This window comes from Salvelinus sp. IW2-2015, linkage group LG13 (genome assembly GCF_002910315.2).
Source record: "Salvelinus sp. IW2-2015 linkage group LG13, ASM291031v2, whole genome shotgun sequence".
Classification (NCBI taxonomy): domain Eukaryota; kingdom Metazoa; phylum Chordata; class Actinopteri; order Salmoniformes; family Salmonidae; genus Salvelinus; species Salvelinus sp. IW2-2015.
In genome coordinates, this window is record NC_036853.1 from 37,721,508 (window position 1) to 37,745,046 (window position 23,539).

The 23,539-nt window shown below is 43.2% G+C and overlaps 1 protein-coding gene across 1 annotated transcript in view; it reads left to right on the forward strand.

Moving 5' to 3' along the window:
* The first annotated feature begins 12,475 nt into the window (after window positions 1–12,475).
* Window positions 12,476–23,539, forward strand: part of LOC111971240 (protein crumbs homolog 1-like) — a 48,091-nt gene continuing 37,027 nt past the window's right edge. The window contains 6 exon segments of the mRNA XM_023998019.2: window positions 12,476–12,503; window positions 12,506–12,663; window positions 12,665–12,701; window positions 13,623–13,818; window positions 13,979–14,118; window positions 18,800–18,982. Of these exon segments, the coding sequence (XP_023853787.2) occupies window positions 12,476–12,503; window positions 12,506–12,663; window positions 12,665–12,701; window positions 13,623–13,818; window positions 13,979–14,118; window positions 18,800–18,982 (742 nt within the window).

Below are 23,539 nucleotides of genomic sequence, written 5' to 3' on the forward strand. Positions count from 1 at the left end.
TGAAACAACGAACACAAAGGAATTTTATAAAATGGCCGTTGAATGCACAGAGATACAGTGACGAGATCCTGAGGGCCATTGTCGTGTCAGTCAACTGCCGCCATCACCTCATGTTTCAGCAGGATAATGCACGGCCCCATGTTGCAAGGATCTGTACACAATTCCTGGAAGCTGAAAATGTCCCACTTTTTCCATGGCCTGCATTCTCACCAGACATGTCACCCATTGAGCATGTTTGGATGCTCTGGATCTCAGTGTACGACAGCGTGTTCCAGTTCCCGCCAATATCCAGCAACTTCGCAATTGAACAGGAGTGGGACAACATTCCACAGGCCACAATCGACAGCCTGATCAACTCGTGAAGGAGATCTGTGTTCTGCATAGAGGCAAATGGTGTCACACCAGATTACTGACTGGTTTTCTGATCCACGCCCCTACCTTTTGTAAAGGTATATGGACCAACAGATTGCATATCGTATTCCCATTCATGTGAAATCCATAGATGTGCTAATGAATTTATTTCAATTGAGTGATTTCCTTAGAACTGTAACTAATAAAATATTGAAAATTGTTGCATGTGCGTTTACATTTTTGTTCAGTATATGTGCACATGCTAACTGAAAAGAATGAGGTGGGTAGCTAGCTAAGTGTGTCGTTGTTACACACAATTCTAAATAAAAAATCTGGTATCTTAAAAGTTAGTTCATTTCATTCTATTATCTATAATACAGTAATAGGCTATCATTGTTTTTGGCCCAATAGGCCTGACATACTTCCTCTTTCAATGAACTTTCTGTTTTGATAGTTATTTTGCCTAAAAACCTTTAGACCTAACTATAGAAACATTTAAAAACAATTCCACATCCCTGCCCAGCCTGGTAAGAGTGCCAAATGGTGTTAGCGTCCCCAGTGGCTCTGCAAGCATGTGGAGGGTATTCTCTGCTGCTGGCCTGCCCTACAGGCACCATCGCATGAAGCCACAGACTCTGACCAAAATCGTGTTCCTCAAAATGTATTAAAAAGCACTGAGCCTAATAAGGCATTTTTGTTTAATTAATTCTAAGTAAGGCCACACCTACTGTATATGCGCAATTTATACACTATAATGATTTAATACAAAATGTTTAAATGCTAGCACTATAATGTCCCTGCCAGCCTAGTGTGTCGCACTCACAAATGCTTCACAATTAATTCATATGGACTTGAAATAATTAATATTGGTTCCATGCGAGAAATTGCCAAGAAACTGAAGATCTGGTACAGCGCTGTGTACTACTCCTTTCACAGAAAAGAGCAAACTGTCTCTAACCAGAATAGAAAGAGGAGTAGGAGGCCCCGGTGCACAACTGAGAAAGAGGACAAGTACATTAGTGTCTAGTTTGAGAAACAGACGCCTCAACGTCCTCAACTGGCAGCTTCATTAAATAGTACCCGTAAAACACCAGTCTCAACGTCAACAGTGAAGATGCAACTCGGGGATGCTGGCCTTCTATGCAGAGTTCCTCTGTCCAGTGTCTGTGTTCGGATACAGCTTCAGGACAAAGTTCGACAGTATTAGTAAAAATGTGATCGATACATGTAGATGCTCTTATTCCTGTAGTGTTTGTAAACACCCTGGTAGGTTGATTAATAACCTGAACCAGATTACAGGCACTGGTTACAGTAAGAAGCTTCCTTTTGAGCGGACAGCTTGATGAAAACCAGTCAATATTCAGGTCCCCAAGAAAGTAGACCTCTCTGTTTACATCACATACCCTATCAAGCATTTCACACATATTATTTAGATACTGAGAGTTTGGAATGGGAAGCAGGTGTACGTAATGATCCAGTTCAGTGACGCCTAGAAGGCCAGTGACGTAGACCTCTGGAGCTGGTGAACGGAATGAGCAGCAGTACCAGGAGAATGAGTGACAGTGCCCCCCTCCCCCGACACAGGACTACACCGGTCTTGGGGACTGGGACGCTGGCGGGTCGAGCAGGGCCTCCCGACGGTGAAAATCCCTGATCAGCGAAGCATCCAGGATGTCCACCAAAGGAACCCAGCAGTGTTCCTCTGGGCCATACCCCTCCCAGTTGATGAGGTACTAGAGACGCCCCGCCCGACGGCTCAAACCCAGGACTTCACGGATCGAGTACCCCGGACCTCCCTCGATGTCCAGAGGAGGAGGCGTGGTGTCACTGTGTCCAGCCTCAGCGAGGGAACCAGGCACCACTGGCTTGAGGAGAGACATGTCGGATTAATGCGGTAATCAGCAGGGAGTTGCAAACGGTACGTTAGCGTCCCACCTGGCCAACATCCAGTGAAATTGCAGAGCGCCAAATTCAAATACAGAAATACTCATTATGAAAATTCAGAAAACAAGTATTTTACATTGGTTTAAAGATTAACTTCTTGTGAATCCAACCACGGTGTCAGATTTCAAAAGGCTTTACGACGAAAGCATACCTTACGATTATTTGAGAACATCGCCCAGCAGACAAATCATTACAAACAGTAACCAGCCAAGTAGAAAAGTTACACAAGTCAGAAATACAGATAACATTAATCACTTACCTTTGATGATCTTCATATGGTTGCACTCAGAAGACATTCATTTACTCAATAAATGTTCATTTTGTTAGATAAAGACTCTCTTTATATCCAAAAATCTCAGTTTTGTTCGTGCGTTTTCTTCAGTAATCCACAGGCTCAAACGCAGTCACAACAGGCAGACAAAAAATCTAAATTGTATCCGTAAAGTTCATAGAAATATGTCAAATGATGTTTATATTCAATTCTCAGGTTGTTTTTAGCCAAAATAATCGATAATATTTCAACCGGACAATAACGTTGTCAATATTAAAGGTAAACAAGAAAGGCACTCTCTCGGCCGCGCGCATGAGAAAGCTCCTGTTGGACACTGCAGGGTCCACTCATTCAGACTGCTCTTACTCCCTCATTTTTTCAGAAAACAAGCCTGAAACAATTTCTGGTGGAAGGCATAGGAACTGCAATTTGAGTCCTAAGTCAATGGATACTGTAATGGCATTGAATAGAAACTACAAAACAAAAATAAATCCTACTTTCTGGATGGATTTTTCTCAGGTTTTCGCCTGCCAAATCAGTTATGTTATACTCAGACACTATTTTAACATTTGGGGTATTTTCTATCCAAATCTACCAATTATATGCATATCCTATCTTCTGGCCTGAGTAGCAGGCAGTTTAATTTGGGCATGCTTTCTTCCAAAATTTCGAATGCTGCCCCCTACCCTAGAGAAGTAACCTCCTCAGGACTTTAAACATCCCCACAAACCGCAGGCTCAGCTTCCAGCAGGGCAGGCGGAGAGGCAGGTTCCAGAGCCAGACCAGGTCGCCTGGAGAGAAAACAGGCGCCTCACTGCGGTGGCGGTCAGTTTGTTCCTTGTGCCGATGTACTGCCCGCTGGAGACGAGTGTGCGCAGAGTTCCGGATCTCCTCAGCATGCTGAAACCACTCGTCCTCGGTCTGGCTCGGATGCCAAGTTGCCAGGGCCGGCTGATATCCCAACACGCACTGGAAAGGAGTGAGGTTAGTGGAGGAGTGGCGAAGGGAATTCTGCGCCCACTTCCCCGGCCAGTCCTAACTAACACCTCGGAAACCTGCCCACTTCTGATTGACCCTCTCCACCTGCCCATTTGCTTGAGATGGTACCCGGAGGGGAGACTGACCGTGACCCACAGGCGTTCCATGAACGCCTTCCATACGCGTAAGGTGAGTGCCACGGTCTGACACAATATCCTCCAGGATCCCGTAGAGCCAGAAAACGTGCGTAAAAACAGCCTCTGCAGTTTGCATGGCCGACGGGAGCAGAGGCAGAGGAAGGAGGCCACAAGCTTTGGAAAACCGGTCCACAACGACAAGAACGGTGGTGTTCCCCTGGGAGGGAGGACAGTGACAAAGTCCACCGAGAGGTGAGACCAGGGTCATTGTGGAAGGGGAAGGAGCTTTCCATAAGGTGGTTTCTGGGTGTCTTAGACTAGGCACCAGATGGAGCTGGAAGAAACCCGGACGCGCTAGCCAAGGTGGGTCACAAGTTCTTCTCAGTCAGGCAGGTGATGGTACGGCCTATCTCAGGATGACCCGACACAGGCACCGTGTGCGCCCAGGTAAGGAGGCGGTCCCGCACACCCGTGGGAACGTAGGCACGGTTCTCCAGGCACTTGCAGGTGTGGGTTCCGTACGCAGGGCCTGCCGTATGTCAGCGTCCACATCCACCACATTCTGGTGGTGATCAACAGACTAGACCAACATGTTGTATAATGTAAACCACAAGCGCCCCGTCCCAGCATGTCCCAAAACACTTTGTTAATAAAGGCCTGGAAGATTGAAGGAGCAATAGACAGGCCAAAGGGCATTGCGAGATATTCGTAATGCCACGTGGTCATGGAAAAGGCTGTGTTCCTTTTGTCGCCTGCACGAATGCTCACCAGATTGTAGGCGCTCCTCAAGTCCAGTTTCGTGAAGTACTGCGCCCCGTGCATTTGTTTGATGATGGTTGGGATGAGGGGTAAAGGATAGCTGAACTTAACAGTGGCTTTATTCAGCGTTCGATAATCAATGCATGGGCGCAGTCCCCTATCTTTCTTCTTAACAAYAAATAAGCTCAAGGAGGCTGGTGARGTAGAGGGGTGGATAAAACCCTGCTGGAGGCTCTCCTGTACGTAGGTCTCCATGGCCTCGGTCTCCYCATAGGAGAGGGGGTAGACGTGTCCTTTATGGAGGGCTGCTTCAGACAGCAGGTCAATGGTAAAGTCCCAGGGGTGATGAGGCAGGCGTGTAGCCTYGGTCTTTGAGAAAACCCAGTGCAGATCCTGGTAATCCTCCGGTAAATACACTTGAGGGGCYTGGTCRGAACTTTCCACCGTAGTGGTGTTGACAGACATCGCGAGACACCTCCCCTGACACTCCTGCGACCAACCCAGCAGTCTCCTCTCACACCAGGAAGTAACAGGGTTATGCCAACTCAACCAGGAGAGACCTAAAAACAACGGAGCATGGGGGTGTCTATAATCAAAAAGGTGATCTGTTCTAATTGAGTGTCATGGGTCAGCAGAGAAAGYGGAACAGTGATGTGATGTACGAGCCCTGTCCCAATTGGACGATTATCCAGGGCTCAAACCGGAATGGGTGCGTAAGCAATAGCCAGTCCCGGCAGCTCCAGAAATCAATCAGAGCTAACGGGAGTGAGCGGCTAGGATATTCATGGCATTTAATGAGAAAACACACTGGTTGAGTTGACAGAAAAGGAGAGTAGATCTTGCATCCTCCCTGGGTTGGAGCAGGGGAATTCCCAGGCTTGTCACCTTCTCGTCCTATTAGTGGATAGAGGGCAGGTCGGGGAGAAATGACCCTTTTCTCCACAATAGGAGCAGAGGCCCAGATTCCTCCTTCTCCTACGCACTGCCTCTGGCAAACGTGCAGAGCCCACCGACATCGGCTCTGACCACGGWGCAGGTGTAGCCATGGGCTCCYGATTCTGRGCAGGTCTTCGTCGGGACCGCAGCAGGTTGTCCACCCAGATTGCCATGCTGATGAGCTGGTCAAGTGACAGGTTGTCATCATGGCAGGCTACCTCCATCTGTACATCCTCCCGCAGTCCGCTGTGGAAAACGGTGACCAAAGCCGACTCGTTCCATCCGGTGGAGGCCSCGATGGTCCAGAACTCCAGGGCAAACTCCYAGGCGGTCCTAGATCCCTGGCGTAGTCAGAGTYGGCGCTCATTCCCCTCAGCCCTCCACAGGATGATCAAACAACGAGCGGAAGAGGAGGGTGAAGAGCTCGTAGGACTCGACCTCGGGTCCGCCCATTTCCCAGACCGCGCACCCCAGTCCAGGGCCGTCCGGTCAGTGCCGAGATGATGGTGGCAACCCTGTTTCTCCCGGAGACAGCCTCGGCTTAGCGAGTGAGGTACAGGTCGCACTGCAGAAGGAATCCCTTGCATCTCACTGGRACACCGTCAAAGCGCTCCGGGAGGGACAGGGGTATTCCGCTGATGGGATCAGATGGGACGGAGGCAGGTAGTCGTGGTGTGGGGGCTGGTGCTGGAACCTGCAGACTGGAGGGACTGCACATTCCTCTCCAAACGCASGATGGTAGAGACAGTCCTCTTGATGCTGTTCCTGTCCCTACAATCGTCGCCAACTCGTCCTTTCTTGCTGTCTCCATTAGATGGGTTGATTATTCTGTCACGATGTATAATGATAGGAGACAGGTGCAGGAATAAGAAAAACATATTTTTATTTCCCTACCCAAAGTAGAGTATGTCATGAACATGACGGGGATGAAGCCCAAAACAAACACGTGTATGTATGTATGTAGGTATATATATACAGTGGGGAGAACAAGTATTTGACAGAATCCAGAAAATCACATTGTATGATTTTTAAGTAATTAATTTGCATTTTCTTGCATTAAATAAGTATTTGATCACCTACCAACCAGTAAGAATTCCGGCTCTCACAGACCTGTTAGTTTTTCTTTAAGAAGCCCTCCTGTTCTCCACTCATTACCTGTATTAACTGCACCTGTTTGAACTCGTTACCTGTATAAAAGACACCTGTCCACACTCTCAATCAAACAGACTCCAACCTCTCCACAATGGCCAAGACCAGAGAGCTGTGTAAGGACATCAGGGTTAAATAAAACGTCCTAGGCTACAACACAGTGCATTGAGGAATGTATTGTTGTTAGTACACAAATATTGTCCAACTGCAGTGATGTATGCTAATTTGAATAACCGCTCAAACGTCCTTTCACTTTTCATGCCGAAATAAAGCCCTGATTTAAACCCATCAGTTATGGGTTTATTTTCGACAGTTTGCAATGTCCAGAAAACTACATTAGGCCACTCATATGGTGTATTTTGTTGGGATGTATCAGCGTTTACAGATAGGCCTAYKATAGAAAAATAGGCTATAGCCTATGACACTGAGATGTGCTGTCTGTCGTGGATCATGTATCCCAAGTCTTCATATAATTAACGTTGCCACCAGCATATGCCTAAAATAATTCTAAATCCCAATCCTTCAAACAAGTGTTATGCAGTGCACACCCACAACATGACAGTCCATTCATCGTTTAGTGTCATATCCATCTTTGAGAATGGCCCACTGGAATGTACTAAAATTAAAACAGGTGTGCACTTCACACCCTGTGTGTTAAATGCTGTGGATCCCTTCATATGCATTCCACTCATTACATGGCATGCCACTGCTGGTGATCTGGTCCCATTGATTCTGCTGGGGGTGTTATGGTAAGTTTGGGTTGCCATGTTTGGGGAGATGCCTCTCTGTGATATCAACTCCCGTTGGTGTGTGTCCTAGAGCTAGACATGGCATGGTATCAACGGAGGYTATCTGAGGTATTGGGAGCATTAGGGTGAGGGTTACTTTGGTAACTTGAGGGTTAGTTTGGATGCACCTTTGGCAGCGATTACAGCCTTGAGTCTTCTTAGCTGTGACGCTACAAGCTTGGCACTCCTGCATTGTCTTGGCTGTGTGCTTAGGGTCGTAACCCTGTTGGAAGGTGAACCTTAGCCCCAGTCTGAGGTCCTGAGATCTCCTGATCTTCGTCAAGGATCTRTCTGTTCTTTACTCTGTTCATCTTTCCCTCGATCCTGACAAGTCTCCCAGTTCCTGAAAAGCATCCCCACAGCATGATGCCGCCACCACCATGCTTCACCATAGGGAAGGTTTCCTCCAGACGTGACGTTTGGAGTTCATTCTTGGTTTCATCAGAACAGAGAATCTTGTTTCTCATGGTCTGAGAGTCTTTAGTTGCCTTTTYGCAAACTCCAAGTGGGCTGTCATGTGCCTTTTACTGAGGGGCTTCCGTCTCGCTACTCTACCATAAAGGCCTGATTGGTGGAGTACTGCAGAGATGGTTGTGTTACTGGAAGGTTCTCTCATCTCTACAGAGGAACTCTAGAGCTCTATCAGAGTGACCATCGGGTTCTTGGTCACCTCCCTGACCAAGGCCCTTCTCCCCTGATTGCGCAGTTTGGCTGGGCGGCCAGCTCTAGGAAGAGACTTGGTGATTTATAACTTCTTCCATTTAAGAATGCCACTGTGTCCTTGGGGACCTTCAATCCTGCAGAAATGTTTTGGTACCCTTTTCCAGATCTGTGCCTTGACACAATCCTGTCTCGGAGCGCTACAGACAATTCCTTCGACCTCGTGGCTTGGTTTTTGCTCWGACATTTACTGTCAACTGTGGGACCTTATATACACACAGGTGTGTGACTTTCCAAATCATGTCCAATCAATTGAATTTACCACAGGTGGACTCCAATCATGTTGTAGAAACATCTCAAGGATGATCAATGGAAACAGGATGCACCTGAGCTCAATTTCAAATCTCATGTTTAATACATTTGCTAAAAAAATGTAAATCCTGTTTTCACTTTGCCATTGTGGGGTATTTTGTGTAGATTGCTGAGGAAAARATTTAATTCAATCCATTTAGAATAAGGCTGTAACGTAACAAAATGTGGAAGATGTCAAGGGGTCTGAATACTTTCTGAATGCACTGTATTTGTAAGCAGGGATTGTTTTTATGAGCTCGAGAGAACAATTAGAATTGGCTGAGTTTTTTTTCCCCACAAAAGGGCTTCATTACAGACCGAAATACTCCTCAGTTTCATCAGCTGTCTGCTTYGCTGGTCTCAGATGATTCTGCAGGTGAAGAAGCCAGATGGGGAGGTCCTGAGCTAGCATGGTTACATGTGGTCTGTGGTTGTGAGGCCTGTTGGACGTAATGCCAAATTTTCTGAAACGACATTGGAGGTGCRTTATGGTGGACAAATGAACATTAAATTCTCTGGCAACAGCTCTGGTGGACATTCCTGCAGTCAGTATGCCAATTACACACTCCCTCAACTTGAGACATTGTGTGGCATTGTTTTGTGACTGGCCTTTAATTGTCCTCAGCACAAGGTGCACCTGTSTAATGATCATGCTATTTAATCAAATGTCAGGTGGATGGATTCTTTTGGCAAAGGAGAAGTGTTCACGATCAGGGATGTAATTACATTTGTGCCCCAAATTTMAGAGAAATAAGCGTTTTGAGAGTATGGACATTTTCTGGGATCTTWATTTTTTTCAGCTCATGAAACATGGGACCAACACTTTACATGTTGCTTTTATATTTTTGTTCAGTATAAATGTGGTCAAGTACTGCAAAAAAAMACCTAGTTAAGCTACAGCTGGCCAAGAACAGAGCAGCACATCTTGCTCTTCTGTCACGCCCTGACCTCAGAGAGCTTTTTATGTCTCTATTTTGGGTTTGGTCAGGGTGTGATTTGGGTGGGCATTCTTTTTTCTATGTTTTTGTATTTCTTTGTTTTGGCCGGGTATGGTTCTCAATCAGGGACAACTGTCTATCGTTGTCTCTGATTGGGAACCATARTTAGGTAGCCCTTTTCCCTCCTTTCTGTGTGGGAAGTTAACTTTGTTTGTGGCACATAGCCCTTAAGCTTCACGGTTGTTTTGTATTGTTTATTGTTTTCGTTGGCGTCACCTAAATAAAAGGAATATGTACGCTCACCACGCTGCACTTTGGTCCAGTTCTTTCAACGGCCGTGACATCTTCATTGTAATCAGAGGGAAAATATAAATACTATGCATGCCAGTCTCTCTTGGCTAAGAGTTGAGGAGAGACTGAATGCATTACTTATTTTTATAAGAAACATTATGGTGTTAAAATCCCGAATTGTTGCATAGTCAACTTACACACAGCTCTGACACACACACTTACCCTACCAGACATGCCACCAGGGGTATTTTCACAGTCCCCAAATCCAGAACAAATTCAAGAAAGCGTTTAGTATTATATAGTCATTATGGAACATAATGGAACTCCCTTCCATGTCATATTGCTCAAATGAGCAGCAAACCTATTAAAAGAAAAACCGATAAAGCAACACCTCACAGCACAACACCTCTCCCCTATTTCACCAATATATTTTGTGGGTATGTATTAATAAGAAGGCTATGTGTGCTGTTTTTAAATTCATGTAGTTCTGTCCTTGAGCTGTTCTTGTCTATTAATGTTCTGTATTATGTCATGTTTTGTGTGGACCCCAGGAAGAGTAGCTGCTGCTTTCGCAACAGKTAATGGGGATCCTAATAAAATACAAAACAAAAAATGTGGAGGTATCATCAGCATACAAGTGCAGGTAAAWWWWWTTACAGACAAGTCAATATTGTTAATGTAAACAGTAAATAGTACAGGACCCAGAATCGACCCCTGTGGGACACCTTTCCTTATGTCCAGAAAACCTGATCTAACACCATCAGTAGTTACACATTGAGTTCTATCTGTCAAGTATTTTTTTTACCAGTTATATGCAGCCTGGTCTAGGGCATTTGAGGACAGCGTKTGAATTAGCAGGGAGTGATTAACAGTATTGAAGGCTTTTGACAGGTCAATGAAGAGGGCAGCACAATGTTGCCTTTTATCCATACAGTTGACAACATAATTCATACTGTAGCTAGGGATGCAACAGAGATAGTGTTATGATCTGGTCTAAAACCAGACTGATGTATGTTTAGAATACATTTCAAAGTTAAGAAAGATCTTAGCTGAGAATTAATCAAGGATTCTACAATTTTAGCTAGYTAAGAAAGTTTAGAAATAGGTCACAAGGGTCACAACCTTTGTGAAGGGGGAGTATATGAACCWACTTCCAAACCCAATTTTTTTATTAAGGTTTTTAGCCCATATATATTGTTGTAACTTTTTCAAATATCGCATGAATGCACATTAGACATGGCAAAATACATACAATTYCAAGACAATTTTCTTTAAAACTGCAACATTTTCTTTCACCCCATGACAAAATGTGTAGAATTGCAGGTAATAAGCTTTAAACCTGCAAAATTCTCTCCACCAACAAGWGGCGTTTGAACAGTTTGGGTCATGAACAGTGCTTGTGCCCATAGAAATAGACGTGGTGRGTGCACGCGCAGGTGTGGCGCGGGATGTTCCCCAATGCTAGAAGGAGGGCCCCCGAGTGAAAAAGTTTGGGAACCCCTGAGCTAGAGAGAAAAACAATCGATTGACTGACCAGTGTCAAATAAACCACCATTTCTCTCAAATAAAAAGTCTGCCGAGATAAAATTATGATTAAAAGCAACACTTATGCCAGAGTCAGACAGAACTTGCTTAGGCAGAGAAGAAGATGAATTTGTATGTGCATTTACTAATGTTTTCCTAAATGTAAAAGGATCTGCAGCAGAGTCAGAGCTTAAAGTAGTAGCTTGATTTAGCTTACTTAATCGAGATAGTACATCTGCAATGTGCCGGGATGGGTGGGGCATGCATGTTTACTAACCTTCCGCTCCCATAGGAAGCTTTTGTTTGTTTAATAAATGACATGGGTGCTATAGCATCTACAGCAGGGGTAGCCAATCCTCATCCTCATGGAGACCTACTGGGTGTAGAGGCTTTTGCTCCAGCCCTACTCAAAACACACCTGAGGTAACATTATCTCTCCAGGAGAAGGGTTGGCCATCCCCGATCTACAGTATGCATGATGCCAGCTCATCTGAGTGGAAGTTCTATATTCCTGTAAGCTGGGCATTAGGAGCCATGCTGTTCATTCCTCCCTCCCTCCCTCTAAGATGTGTTTTGTAAAAACAAATGAATGGATTAATCCACTAATTAGTATTGGAGGCAACATGTTTACAGCCAAACAAATGAAAAGAGGAAAAACATAACTGTGACTGACTGGCAGGCCAGGTGGTGTGTCATTAAGCTCTGCTGTGCTGTGTGATTAAGTAGACCCACAGCAGCTATGAGGCTGTGCTTCGAATGAATGGAATGATAAATACCTCAAATGAGTGACTTCTGTCTGCCTGCGGTCGCTATGGCAATAGAGGCAATGCAGAAATGGAACTGTGGAATTGGTTGCCATGGAGGCACGCTGTGATGCTTTGTGAGGCTCTTAAGTTTGCAAATGTCCTTGTACTGCAATGGATAATGGTAGGATACTTTTTTTCACAGGTGGAAAGAGAACCTTTTGTGTCATAGGCTATTATAGGACACAATGGTTGTGTGGGACAATGCAAAGCATGACTCATTGTAACACACTGCTAAGAGAATAAAATATGGATACCTTTCAGTTCACCCTCACTAAACACTTACCCTTTTCAATATCAATACAATTTTCTGGTGGTACTGACATATTGGTACGAGAATGTAATAAAGAGAAAGAGAATGTATGAAAGACCTATTCAAATAATATATACCAGAAAAGTCTGCTGTGACATTTCAATTTCCCCCTGGGGATCAATCAATATTAGTTGTATCAGAAATGTTAGTGCACGGACAGAACAAAAGCCAGAAAACCCTTGGCCCTCCAGATCTGGAGCGTCCCACCCCTATGCTAACAGAAACACGTCAGTCAGACAATCAATCAAACTATATTTCCTGTCCCCAGGTGCGTCTCGCCTAATGGCGAGGTCAGCGGTAACGGACCAGTGTTCCCCAACCCCTGCTACAGCCAGGCCATCTGTCATAGCCGTGGTGATGGCTACTCGTGTTTCTGCGTGCCTGGGTTCCAGGGTGTGTGCTGCCAGATAGAGGTGAACGAGTGTGTGTCACAGCCCTGCAGGAACGGAGTCACCTGTATAGACAGGGTGGGCAAGGTACGACTGTCTCTGCAGCCCAGGGTTTACAGGTAAGATGAGAAGAGACAGCTCCTTCAGGGCTTTGTTCAGTAGTTACCAAATGGGAGAAAATGTTTTGAAACAGGCATGTGTTATGTGAATTTAGGTCGCAAACCCCCTTAAATGGTTTAGATTCAAGGGGTGGCCAATCTTACCTGCAGAGGTCCGGAATGTGAGTGCAGGCTTTTGCTCCAGCCAAGCAGTAACACATCTCTTAATAAACTAGTTTTTAATTATAACTTTGATAAGTTGTATCATGTGTGTTCCCGGTCACAGGATGAAGATTGCGCACCACTGACCCAATGAGTAAAACAGATGCCATCTAGTGGCAATTTGAGTTATGTACTCTAGTCCTCAAATCTAACCCTCTGTTCTATAGCCTCTTCTATGCTATAGCTCATACATTTAAAAATAGAAATACAAAAACATAAAATCAGGATATCTATAGCCTTTCCATGCTTGATAACATCCAGTTATAGAAATAGAGATTTGCTCATTAAAGATAATCTACAGGTAATCCTAGCTCGTTAGAACATTTTAGGAAAGATTAAATACACACTTAGAAAATATTTTGCTATGTAGTCCATCGCCCTGTGTTCTGGTTTACAGTATGATTGATCTGGGATTCAGAATAACATGGTAGAACACAGATGAAAGCCACACAGGGGGGCTTATGTCAAAACTGACACAGAAACAAACAATAACAACAACACGAGTAAAGGAAACAYAGCCTCTAATAATCAGTACATGATGATCAGTAAGCCAGTCACACATGAAAGCATTTCACATTGAGTATTATCTCCACAGGTGCATGTTGATATTCCCCTTCGTGTTTCCCTAAACTGACCTGTCCAGATGGTTTGGCCAGTGTGTATWATACGACCAGAGCCCTGTGACTGACTGTCGGCCATATTGGATGTTTGATGTTCCAGATGCCACCTGTGAGGTCCAGATTGACAAGTGTCAATCACAGCCCTGCCTCAAGGGTGGGAGTTGTCATGACTACGTCTGCAGCTTCTCGTGCACCTGCATGTCCAGTTTCCAGGGAGACCACTYTGAAATCGAAATTGACGAGTGCCAAGACCAGCCATGCCAAAATGGGGCCCTGTGTCCTGAAGGTGTTGATGAGTAAGAAGTTTGTGTTTGTGTGAGAGAGAGATTTGTATTTTTTTGTGGAGTAAAACAAGAAACGCCTGCATAATGTTTGCTTGCATAGCTTCACTTTTTACTGGAAAAGTAATTGGCACTGAAACTGAAAGATCTGTAACTAAAAATTGTTATCGTTCAGGTACAGCTGCGACTGCTCTCAGACCACCTTCACTGGGCGACACTGTGAAACTCCTCTCCCTCCGTGCAATCCCCAGCCATGTGTCAACAGCGCCACCTGTCTGGAGGACGAGGGAAACTATACATGTGACTGCTGGCCAGGTACAGTACAGTACAGTCACACAGTTACAGAACAGAAAGCACTGTAGGCATGTCATRTGTTCTTGAAATGGCACCTGCAGCCCCTCTCTAGATGTCCCCTAAGAAGGTATGAGAGTAAGGTGGAGTGAGGGAAAGACAGGGATCTCATTCTAAGAACTTGGTGAGAGCGTGGTTGTCCTATGGTMATTTTGCATTCAAGCTTCCCACAACTTCCTGGAAATAGTGCAGGATAATTGCTTGGTTTTGGAACATTCTCAGCACATTAAGGAACTTGACAAAAAAATATATATTTTCTTGGTTTCCTAAAGATTCACAAATGGTTCAATTTATTTTTTAATTTTAAGTATTATTTTTGGAACACTAAATGATTTGACATAGGGAATGTTGTCAAAAAATTCGGAGAACTTTCAGAAGCAACATCCTTCTGTGGGAATTTCAGTACTTCCACACAACATTCCACACAAGTTTCCATGTGGTTCTATTCAATGTCATATTTTTACTACATTCTGGGAACGTACTCAAAAATGGTGGGACTTAACTGATGTTCTCAGTTCACCGGACGTGCTACCTGTCCCAGACCTGCTGTTTTCAACTCTCTAGAGACAGCAGGTGCTGTGAAAAGCTATGAAAAGCCAACTGACATTTACTCCTGAGGTGCTGAACAGTTGCACCCTTTACAACCACTGTGATTATTATTATTTGGCCCTGCTTGTCAACTATGAACATCTTGGCCATGTTCTGTTATAATCTCCACTCGGCACAGCCAGAAGAGGACTGGCCACCCCTCATAGCCTGGTTCCTCTCTAGGTTTCTTCCTAGGTTCCGGCCTTTCTAGGGAGTTTTTCCTAGCCACCGCGCTRCTACACCTGCATTGCTTGCCGTTTGAGGTTTTAGACTGGGTTTCTGTACAGCACTTTGTGACATCAGCTGATGTAAGAAGGGCTTTATAAATACATTTGATTGATTGATTGATTGATTGATTGATTGATTTCCTTGATTCAGAGAATGAATGGTTCTCTTTTATGTCAGTTCTTGCCAATATTCTGGGAATGTCAATAAGCTCTAAATTCTGTTCTCAGAACATAAAGAAAACTTTCCATGAAAACCACAAAAACGTTAGCAACTTTCATAGAATGTTCTTAGTGTTATTTAAAAACATATCCATTATGTTCTCAATATATTGAGAAAGCTATCCATAAAAAAAAAAAAAACATTTTAACCTTTCGAACATGTTCTAAGKATGTTACTTAAAACATACATTCCGTTCGCAGAACATTAAGAAAACGTTCTATATATACCACAAGAAAACTTCATGCTGCTTTTGTGACCAAGTTGGGAGTGGGAATTTACCACCATAGAGTTAGATAGATGACTCTAGATTAATAATAACCTATTTTGGCATTGGCATTGCCATTGTGGTCTTCCACCATTTTAAAGTAGTCAACTAGGTAGGCATTCCTATGGGTGAAGGAAGGATTACATGATTTCATCCGGGTCATCAGGAGGGATCAGCCAATGGATTATACACGTGAGCAAACATTCCATAACTGTAGGTGGCAGTAAATAGCCAACCTTGGCTTTATACCTGTTCAAACACACTCTAGCTGGCAGTATGCACCCTTTCAGTATGTTTCCCAACTCATAGAAGTAGTAAGGGAAAAAATTGACTACTTAAAAATGGAGATGGCCTCAATGGTGCTGCCCATGCGCTCACAAACAACATCATGGGAAAGGGTGATACCAAGTCAGTACAACCTAATGTCAGTAGAACCTAATGCATTCAACTGAAATGTGTCTTCCGAATTTAACCAAACCCCTCTGAATCAATGGGACATACATAAAGATGATTTCTCTATCATTCTCTATGTTTTCCACACAAGACTGGGTTAAATATATTTGAATGGCCCTTCAACTGGTAATTACTAGTGGGAAACTCTTAAATTCCCACTTTGTTACAAACGTAGCACTAGTAACATTCAGAAAACATTCCAAGAATGTTATTTAAAGGACCACTGCAGTCAAAAASATGATTTCCTGTGTTTTATATATACAATGAACAAAAATATAAATGCAACATGTAAAGTGTTGGTCAAATGTTTCATGAGCTGAAATAAAAGATCCCAGAAATTGTACATTATTTATTATTTCTCTAAATAGTTAGTGAACATTTCTCCTTTCCAAGATAATCCATACTGTGGCATATCAAGAAGCTGATTAAACAGCATGAATATTACACATTTGCACCTTGTGCTGGGGAKAATAAAGGGCCACTCTAAAATGGTCAGTTTTGTCACAGCACAATGCCACAGATGTCTGAAGTTTCTAAGGCTGGGTACAATTGGCATGCTGACTGGAGGAATGTTCACCAGAGCTATTGCCGTCTCCAACGCCGTTTTAGAGAATTTGTCAGTGTGTCCAACCGGCCTCACAACCACAGACCACGTGTATGGTCTGGTGTGGGCGAGCGGTTTGGGCTAGCCAACATCTGGTGAAATTGGAGGGCGCGCAATTCAAATACATATTCGTATTATTAAACACTCATGAACATACAAGTGTCTTATCATTTAAAAGCTTAACTACTTGTTAATCTAACTGCGTTGTCAGATTTCAAAAAGGCTTTACGGCGAAAGCATACCATGCGATTGTCTGAGGACGGTGCCCCACATCAACATATTTTTCAACCAGTACAGGCTTCACAAAATCACAAATAGCGATAAAATACATCACTTACCTTTGAAGATCTTCCTCTGTTTGCGATCCCAAGGGTCCCAGCTACAACATGAATGGTTGTTCTGTTCGATAAAATCCTTCTTTATATCCCAAAAACTCTGTTTAGTTGGCGCCATTGATTTCAGTAATCCACTCGTTCAACATGCAGACAAAGGAGTCCAAAAAGCTACCGCTAAACTTCGTCCAAACAAGTCAAACGATGTTTCTATTTAATCCTCAGGTACTCTAAAATGTAAATAAACTATAATATTTCACACGGAAAGTAGTATGTTCAATAAGAAAGGCAAATTCGTAAGCGTGCGCCGAAAGACTGATTTGCCTCAGGTGGTAACTTTACAAAAACTCCAAATAATTGTTTGTTTTTCAAAAAAAGACTGTTGACATCTAGTGGAAGCCATAGGAATTGCAATCTGGGTGACGGACATACATAGAAACAATWGMTTTACATAATAAGAGCCTGGGAGCTKAAAAAAAACAATTCTGGTCAGATTTTCGCCTGCCATATCAATTCTGTTATAGTCTCAGACATTGTTTTAGCAGTTTTAGAAACTTAAAAGTGTTTTCTATCCAATGCTACCAATTATATATTATATGCATATCCTGGCTTCTGGACCTGAGTAACAGGCAGTTAATTTTGAGCATGTCAGTCAGGCAGAAATTCTGAAAAAGGGACCCTAGCCCTAACAAGGTTTTGAACGAAGTGCTCCATTGTGGCATTGGGGATATGGTATGGGCAGGCATAAGGTACGGACAATGAACACAATTGCATTTTATCTATGGCAATTTGAATGCACAGAGATACCGTGATGAGATCCTGAGGCCCATTGTCATGCCATTCATCCACCGACATCTCCTCATGTTTCACCTTTTATAATGCACAGCCCCATGTCACAAGGATCTGTACACAATTCCCGGAAGCTGAAAATGACACACTTCTTCCATGGCCTGCATACTCACCAGACATGTCACAACATTGAKCATGTTCGGGATGCTATGGATTGATGTGRACGACAGCGTGTTCCAGTRCCCGCCAATATCCAGCAACTTTGCACAGGCATTGAAGAGGAGTGAGGCAACATTCCACATGCCACAATTAACAGCCTTTATGCGAAGGAGATTTGTTGCGCTTCATGACGCAAATGGTGGCCACACCAGATACTGACTGGTTTTCTGATCCACTCCCTACCTTTTTTTAAGGTATCAGTGACCAACAGATGCATATCTGTATTTCCAGTCATGTGAAATCCATAGATTAGGAATTTAGTTGAATTGACTGATTTCCTTATATGAACTGTAACTCAGTAAAATCTTTGAAATTGTTGCATGTTGCATTTACATTTTTGTTCAGTATATTTCCACACTATGAGGTTGGAATAATATTMTGAAAAATACGATAATGCCCTTTTAGTGTAGGAGCTGTTTGAAAAAACAGCCTGAAATTACAGCCTGTTTTGTCACGAATCTTCGCTCCCGGAACAAAAATGAAACCAAAAACACTGGTTCCCACAACTTCCAATGAACCAAATGTGCTAGCTGGGATGGAGAGAGAAGAGGGAAGAAGGGGATGAGCAAGAGGGGGTAGGAGAGAGAAAGAGAGGGGGAGGGTATTGAAAGAGAGAGAGAGGGAGAGAGAGAGAGAGGGAGAAGGAATGAGAGTTCTCACAATGTTGGAAATGTATTTGTTATCTTTATAAATACAGAGGTGTGTGTGTGTGTGTGTGTGTGTGTGTGTGTGTGTGTGTGTGTGTGTGTGTGTGTGTGTGTGTGTGTATCCCTCTCTGCGCGCGTGCGTGTGTACGTGTGTGTGTTGTCTATCATCTATATATGTGTGTGTTTGTGTGTGTGTGTGTGTGTGTGTGTGTGTGTGTGTGTGTGTGTATCCCTCCCTGTGTACATGTGTGTGTTGTCTATCCCCTCTATATGCGTTACACTCTGTCTGTGTCCTGTTCAGGTTTCAAGGGTTGTCAGTGTGATGTGGATGAAAGTGAGTGCAGTAGCAGCCCCTGTCTCTATGGTGGCTGGTGTATAGAGCTGTCCTGGCATAGCCTGTATGGTTCAGAGCCTCTGCTTCCAGACCACTACAACCCACAGCACGCTGCAGGATTCATATGCAGCTACCAAKCAGGAACCACAGGTAATGTCCCATAGAAACATTATGAACTGTCAAAACTTGTCCACGGTTCAAATTCCTGGGGTGCTTGATGATTCTATGCAATCCCATAACAAATTAGGGCATGCTCATTTAAAATGTGAAAACCATAAGTATGYATATGGATATTGGTCCAGCCTATTATTTAGGGCACGCCCAAGAGTCAATGATCAGCTCTCAGTTTGATAACTATATGACAGGTACCAAGCATGTGTATGTATGGTTGTAGCTTGGGTTTATTTACAGTTTTCACCCATTCACACTCTTCTTTTACAAAAGAGGAATATTCTAGTTGCCCTGCTGCTTACACAAGCCTGTGATCTGCCTGTAAGGCTCAGCAGGTAAGACTAGTGGCTGCGTCTCCCAACACTGTTCTATAATTGACTCCCTAGCAGTCACCAGTCCACACTCTGTAAAATGGCACTAATTGCATTAGTGTTAATCCTGAGGATCTGGCTTTCCCAGACTCCTGCCTGCAGTAGGACTCAGCACTGTGTTTAGTTGTGCATGGCTGAAGACGAGGACAGGGACTGCCGGACACCCTGATGACCTATGGTCACAATGAGATTGTACACACAGTGGTAGTTCACATCTTGGRGTGCGTGCAATTACTGGTGGGAAACTCGTAAACCAACGCAATGCTGAAAGTGGAAGTATGGATTTCGAGCATTCTATTGCTAAATGCAGGTATGGTTACATGTTGTTCTTTGTGCTTTATGTATGTGACTATTTGTTTCAGTGACAATGCATGCTTGTAATGGCATTGCTATACAATCMCATTGAAGTAAATGGAATTAAGTGATTATTGTTGATCGTCATCGTGTTTTAAGCTTCCCATCTTTTCTGTGTGTTGTTGTAAACTGTATTGAGAAAATGTCGTAGTCTAGTAAAATTTGTTGCTATGCGGTTGCTACTGTATATAAGATTGAATGGGTCTATTGGCCTGAATAGAAGCCATGGTACTGTATTTTACCACTAACATATTCTATATTAACTTCTCTGCGCTACGGATCCCTTTTACGGGATCATTTTCCTAAACAACCGCTGAATTGCAGGGSGCAAAATATGACAAAAAATATTTATAATCATGCAATCACAAGTGAAATATACCAAAACACAGCTTAGCTTGTTGTTAATCCACCTATCGTGTCAGATTTTGAAAATATGCTTTACAGAGAAAGAAATCCAAGCTTTTGTGAGTGTATCAATCAATGCTAGAACAGCTAGCCCCAAATTAGCATGGTCACGAAAGTCAGAAAAGCAATAAAATGGAACAATATTTCTAACATTAACGTGGGGAATGGTCAGATGTGATCTAAAGAATAATAATGTCATATGGGATGTTATTTTAAAAGTGTTATAAAGGAAATACTTTAACTTAAAGTATATACACTACATTTACGAAGTCTCAATCCTTAAAGTTGTATATAAAATATGAACAATTATGAACGTTTTTTTGTTAAGATAGGAATGTGATTTTAGGAGCCAGGAGAGAGAATTTGTCTCCTATAAACTTTGCAGAGTAAGTAGCCACGCCCCAAGTGAGGTCAGTCTGACGAAACKGTCCCTTTCGACCAGAGTGCATAAAAGGATGGGTAAAGAAATTAACATTTAGACCAGAATTTCTCCAGGCTGCAGCTGCGTGTGTAAAGTGGTTTGAACTCTGAATACCAACACGACATGGAGAAGAAAACTCCCCTCTCAGACAGTCACTGGTACAGCTGATTAGAAAAAAGTATCTAGAAAAGTTAATTTAATTGGYACCATTCTACTACCCTTCACACCATCCTATTCTACTACTTTTCTCAAATCACTGTAGTATGCTACTCTCATCACCCAATGGGAACCATCGATACGGCTGGCTAGCCTATCATCAAAGGAGCATCATCCAGAGTGAACAACAGTAGACGAGACAGGTCTGGACCCCTTTCGGACAACCAGAGCCTTAAAAGCGTGCCGCTGAAAGACCCATCACCCTTCCTAAGGAGGGCTGGTTCTGACAGAGACCCACAGCGAATTAAGGCATTTCAACGTAAATACATTCATGATTTCTTACTCCAAACMMGRGGCAAAGTATATGATTACTGTGAGAATAGTTTCTAAAATGTATCAACGATAAGAGTATTTTTGTCTCTATCTCTCTCCATGTCGTTGTGTAACAAGCCGCCATATGTTGTGTCAGTCTGCTAGGGACCTTTTCCTAATGTATGTGTATGTTATCCTGTGTTATCATTTAGTTAGTTAGTAAATAAATAATTAAACACGTTTGTGTAGTACTAAATCATAAGTAAGGCTGGGGGTTTTGCAGATGCAAGGAGGTTACGACTGTTCAGAATGATGAWATGATAAGAGGTTATGATTAATACGTTGACTGTTTTATGGATGTGATAGGTAAGGATCTTTAGAGTTTAATTCGGGAGATGATAACTCTTTTAAAAAATGCTCCCGTGGTCCCCCGAATCCTTTAATTAAACATAGTTAGTTCATTGGATAAATAACAGTCATCAGATTAATGAAAGTAAAGTCACAACGGTCTGTTTGGTGCACGTGTTTGTCTATCCATAATCCGTATGTAGCCAGTTAGCGATGCTAATGATAACTGGGATCTTGAGGGTAGAAAGAAAGACTTTCCACAAAAACCATCTCAATTAAATGTAAACTGCAAAGTCCCACTGAGCATAAACTGGTTGAATCAATGCACGTGTCACGGCCGTTGAATGAAGAGGACCTAGGTGCAGCGTGGTAAGCGTACATATTACTTTATTTATATGACGCCGACAAAAACAACAAACAATCCAAAACAACCGTGAAGCTAAAGGCTATAGTGCCAACAAACAAAYACAACCTCCCACAAAGACAGGTAGGAAAAAGGGCTACCTAAGTATGGTTCTCAACGATAGCTGTCCCTGATTGAGAACCCTACCCGGCCAAAACATAGAAATACAAATAATAGAACATAGAATACCCACCGCAAATCACACCCTGACCAAACCAAATAGAGACATAAAAAGGATCTTTAAGGTCAGGGCGTGACAGCACGTCATAAAATGTTTTTTATGTGATGACGTTAAAACGACGTGGAAAACGTAAGGGAATAATCAACCTAAGGGAATTTCATATTTTTTTCACCCAATTTCTACGTTGATTTCACGTTCGTTGACATCTCAACCAAATGTAAATCAAAACCAGACATTGGACTGACGTCTGTGCCCAGTGGGTAGGCTTACCTGACGCCTGCTCCCGCTTTTCCTCTCTGGCGCTCGAGGGCACCAGACTGCCTATCATTAAACATACCTGTCCCTTCGTTACGGGCACCTGCGCCTCCATGGATCCACCTGAACTCCATCATGATTTGATTGCCTGCCCTTTATCGGTGTGCTGCTTATGTTTGGTTTTCTTTCGTTTTTATGGCCAGTCATGAGATATGGTTTTTCTTTTGAAACTCTCTGCTAGAAGGCAGCATCCCGGAGTCGTCTTCACTGTTGAGTTGAGTCTGGTGTTTGTGCGAGCCACCTGGGCAAGAAAAACCTATTTAATGAAGCTGCTAGTTGAGTACTTCTGTTTCTCAAACTAGACACCTAATGTACTGTGTCCTCTGCTCAGTTGTGCACCGGGGCCTCCCATCCTCTTTCTATTCGTGTTAGGAAGTTTGCGCTGTTCTGTGAAGGGAGTAGTATACAGCGTTGTACCAGATCTTCAGTTTATTGGCAATTCTCCGCATGGAATAGCCTTCATTTCTCAGAACAGAGAATAGACTGACGAGTTTCAGAAGAAAGGTCTTTGTTTCTAGCATTTGAGCTGTAATCGAACCACAAATGGTGATGCTCCAGATAGTAAACTAGTCTAAACAAGGCCAGTTTTTTTTGGCTTCTTTAATCAGCACAACAGTTTTCAGCTGTGAAAGTACGGAGCAAACGTCCAAAAAGTTATATTAAGTCCGTAGAAACAGTCAAACGAAGTATAAATCAATCTTTAGGATGTTTTTAATAAATCTTCAATAATGTTCCAACGAGAATTTTTGTCTGTAGAATTGCGATGGAAAGTGCTGCTACTCACGTGAACGAGGATGGGGCCGTGTTCTGGCGGGCCTCTGACTCATTCCCTCTCATTCGCCCCACTTCACAGTAGAAGCATCAAACAAGGTTCTAAAGACTGTTGACATCTACTGGAGCCTTCGGAAGTGCAATTGTGACCCCATAGACACTGTGTATTCAATAGAGTTGAAAAACTACAACCTCAGATTTCCATTTCCTGGTTGGATTTTGTTCTAGGTTTTTGCCTGCCATATGATTCTGTTTATACTCACAGACATCATTCAAACAGTTTTAGAAACTTCAGAGTGTTTTCTATCCAAATCTACTAATTTATGATCATATTTCTAGGCTTTTATGGCTGAGTACAGGCAGTTTAATTTGGGCACGCTTTTCATCCATTCAATGCTGCCCTACCTGTGAAGTTAAAGTGATTCTACTTGTTTTCCAAGTGTTTGAAGGATCACACAAGATAGACAAAACTAACAACCGTAATCCTCTGCTACACTAG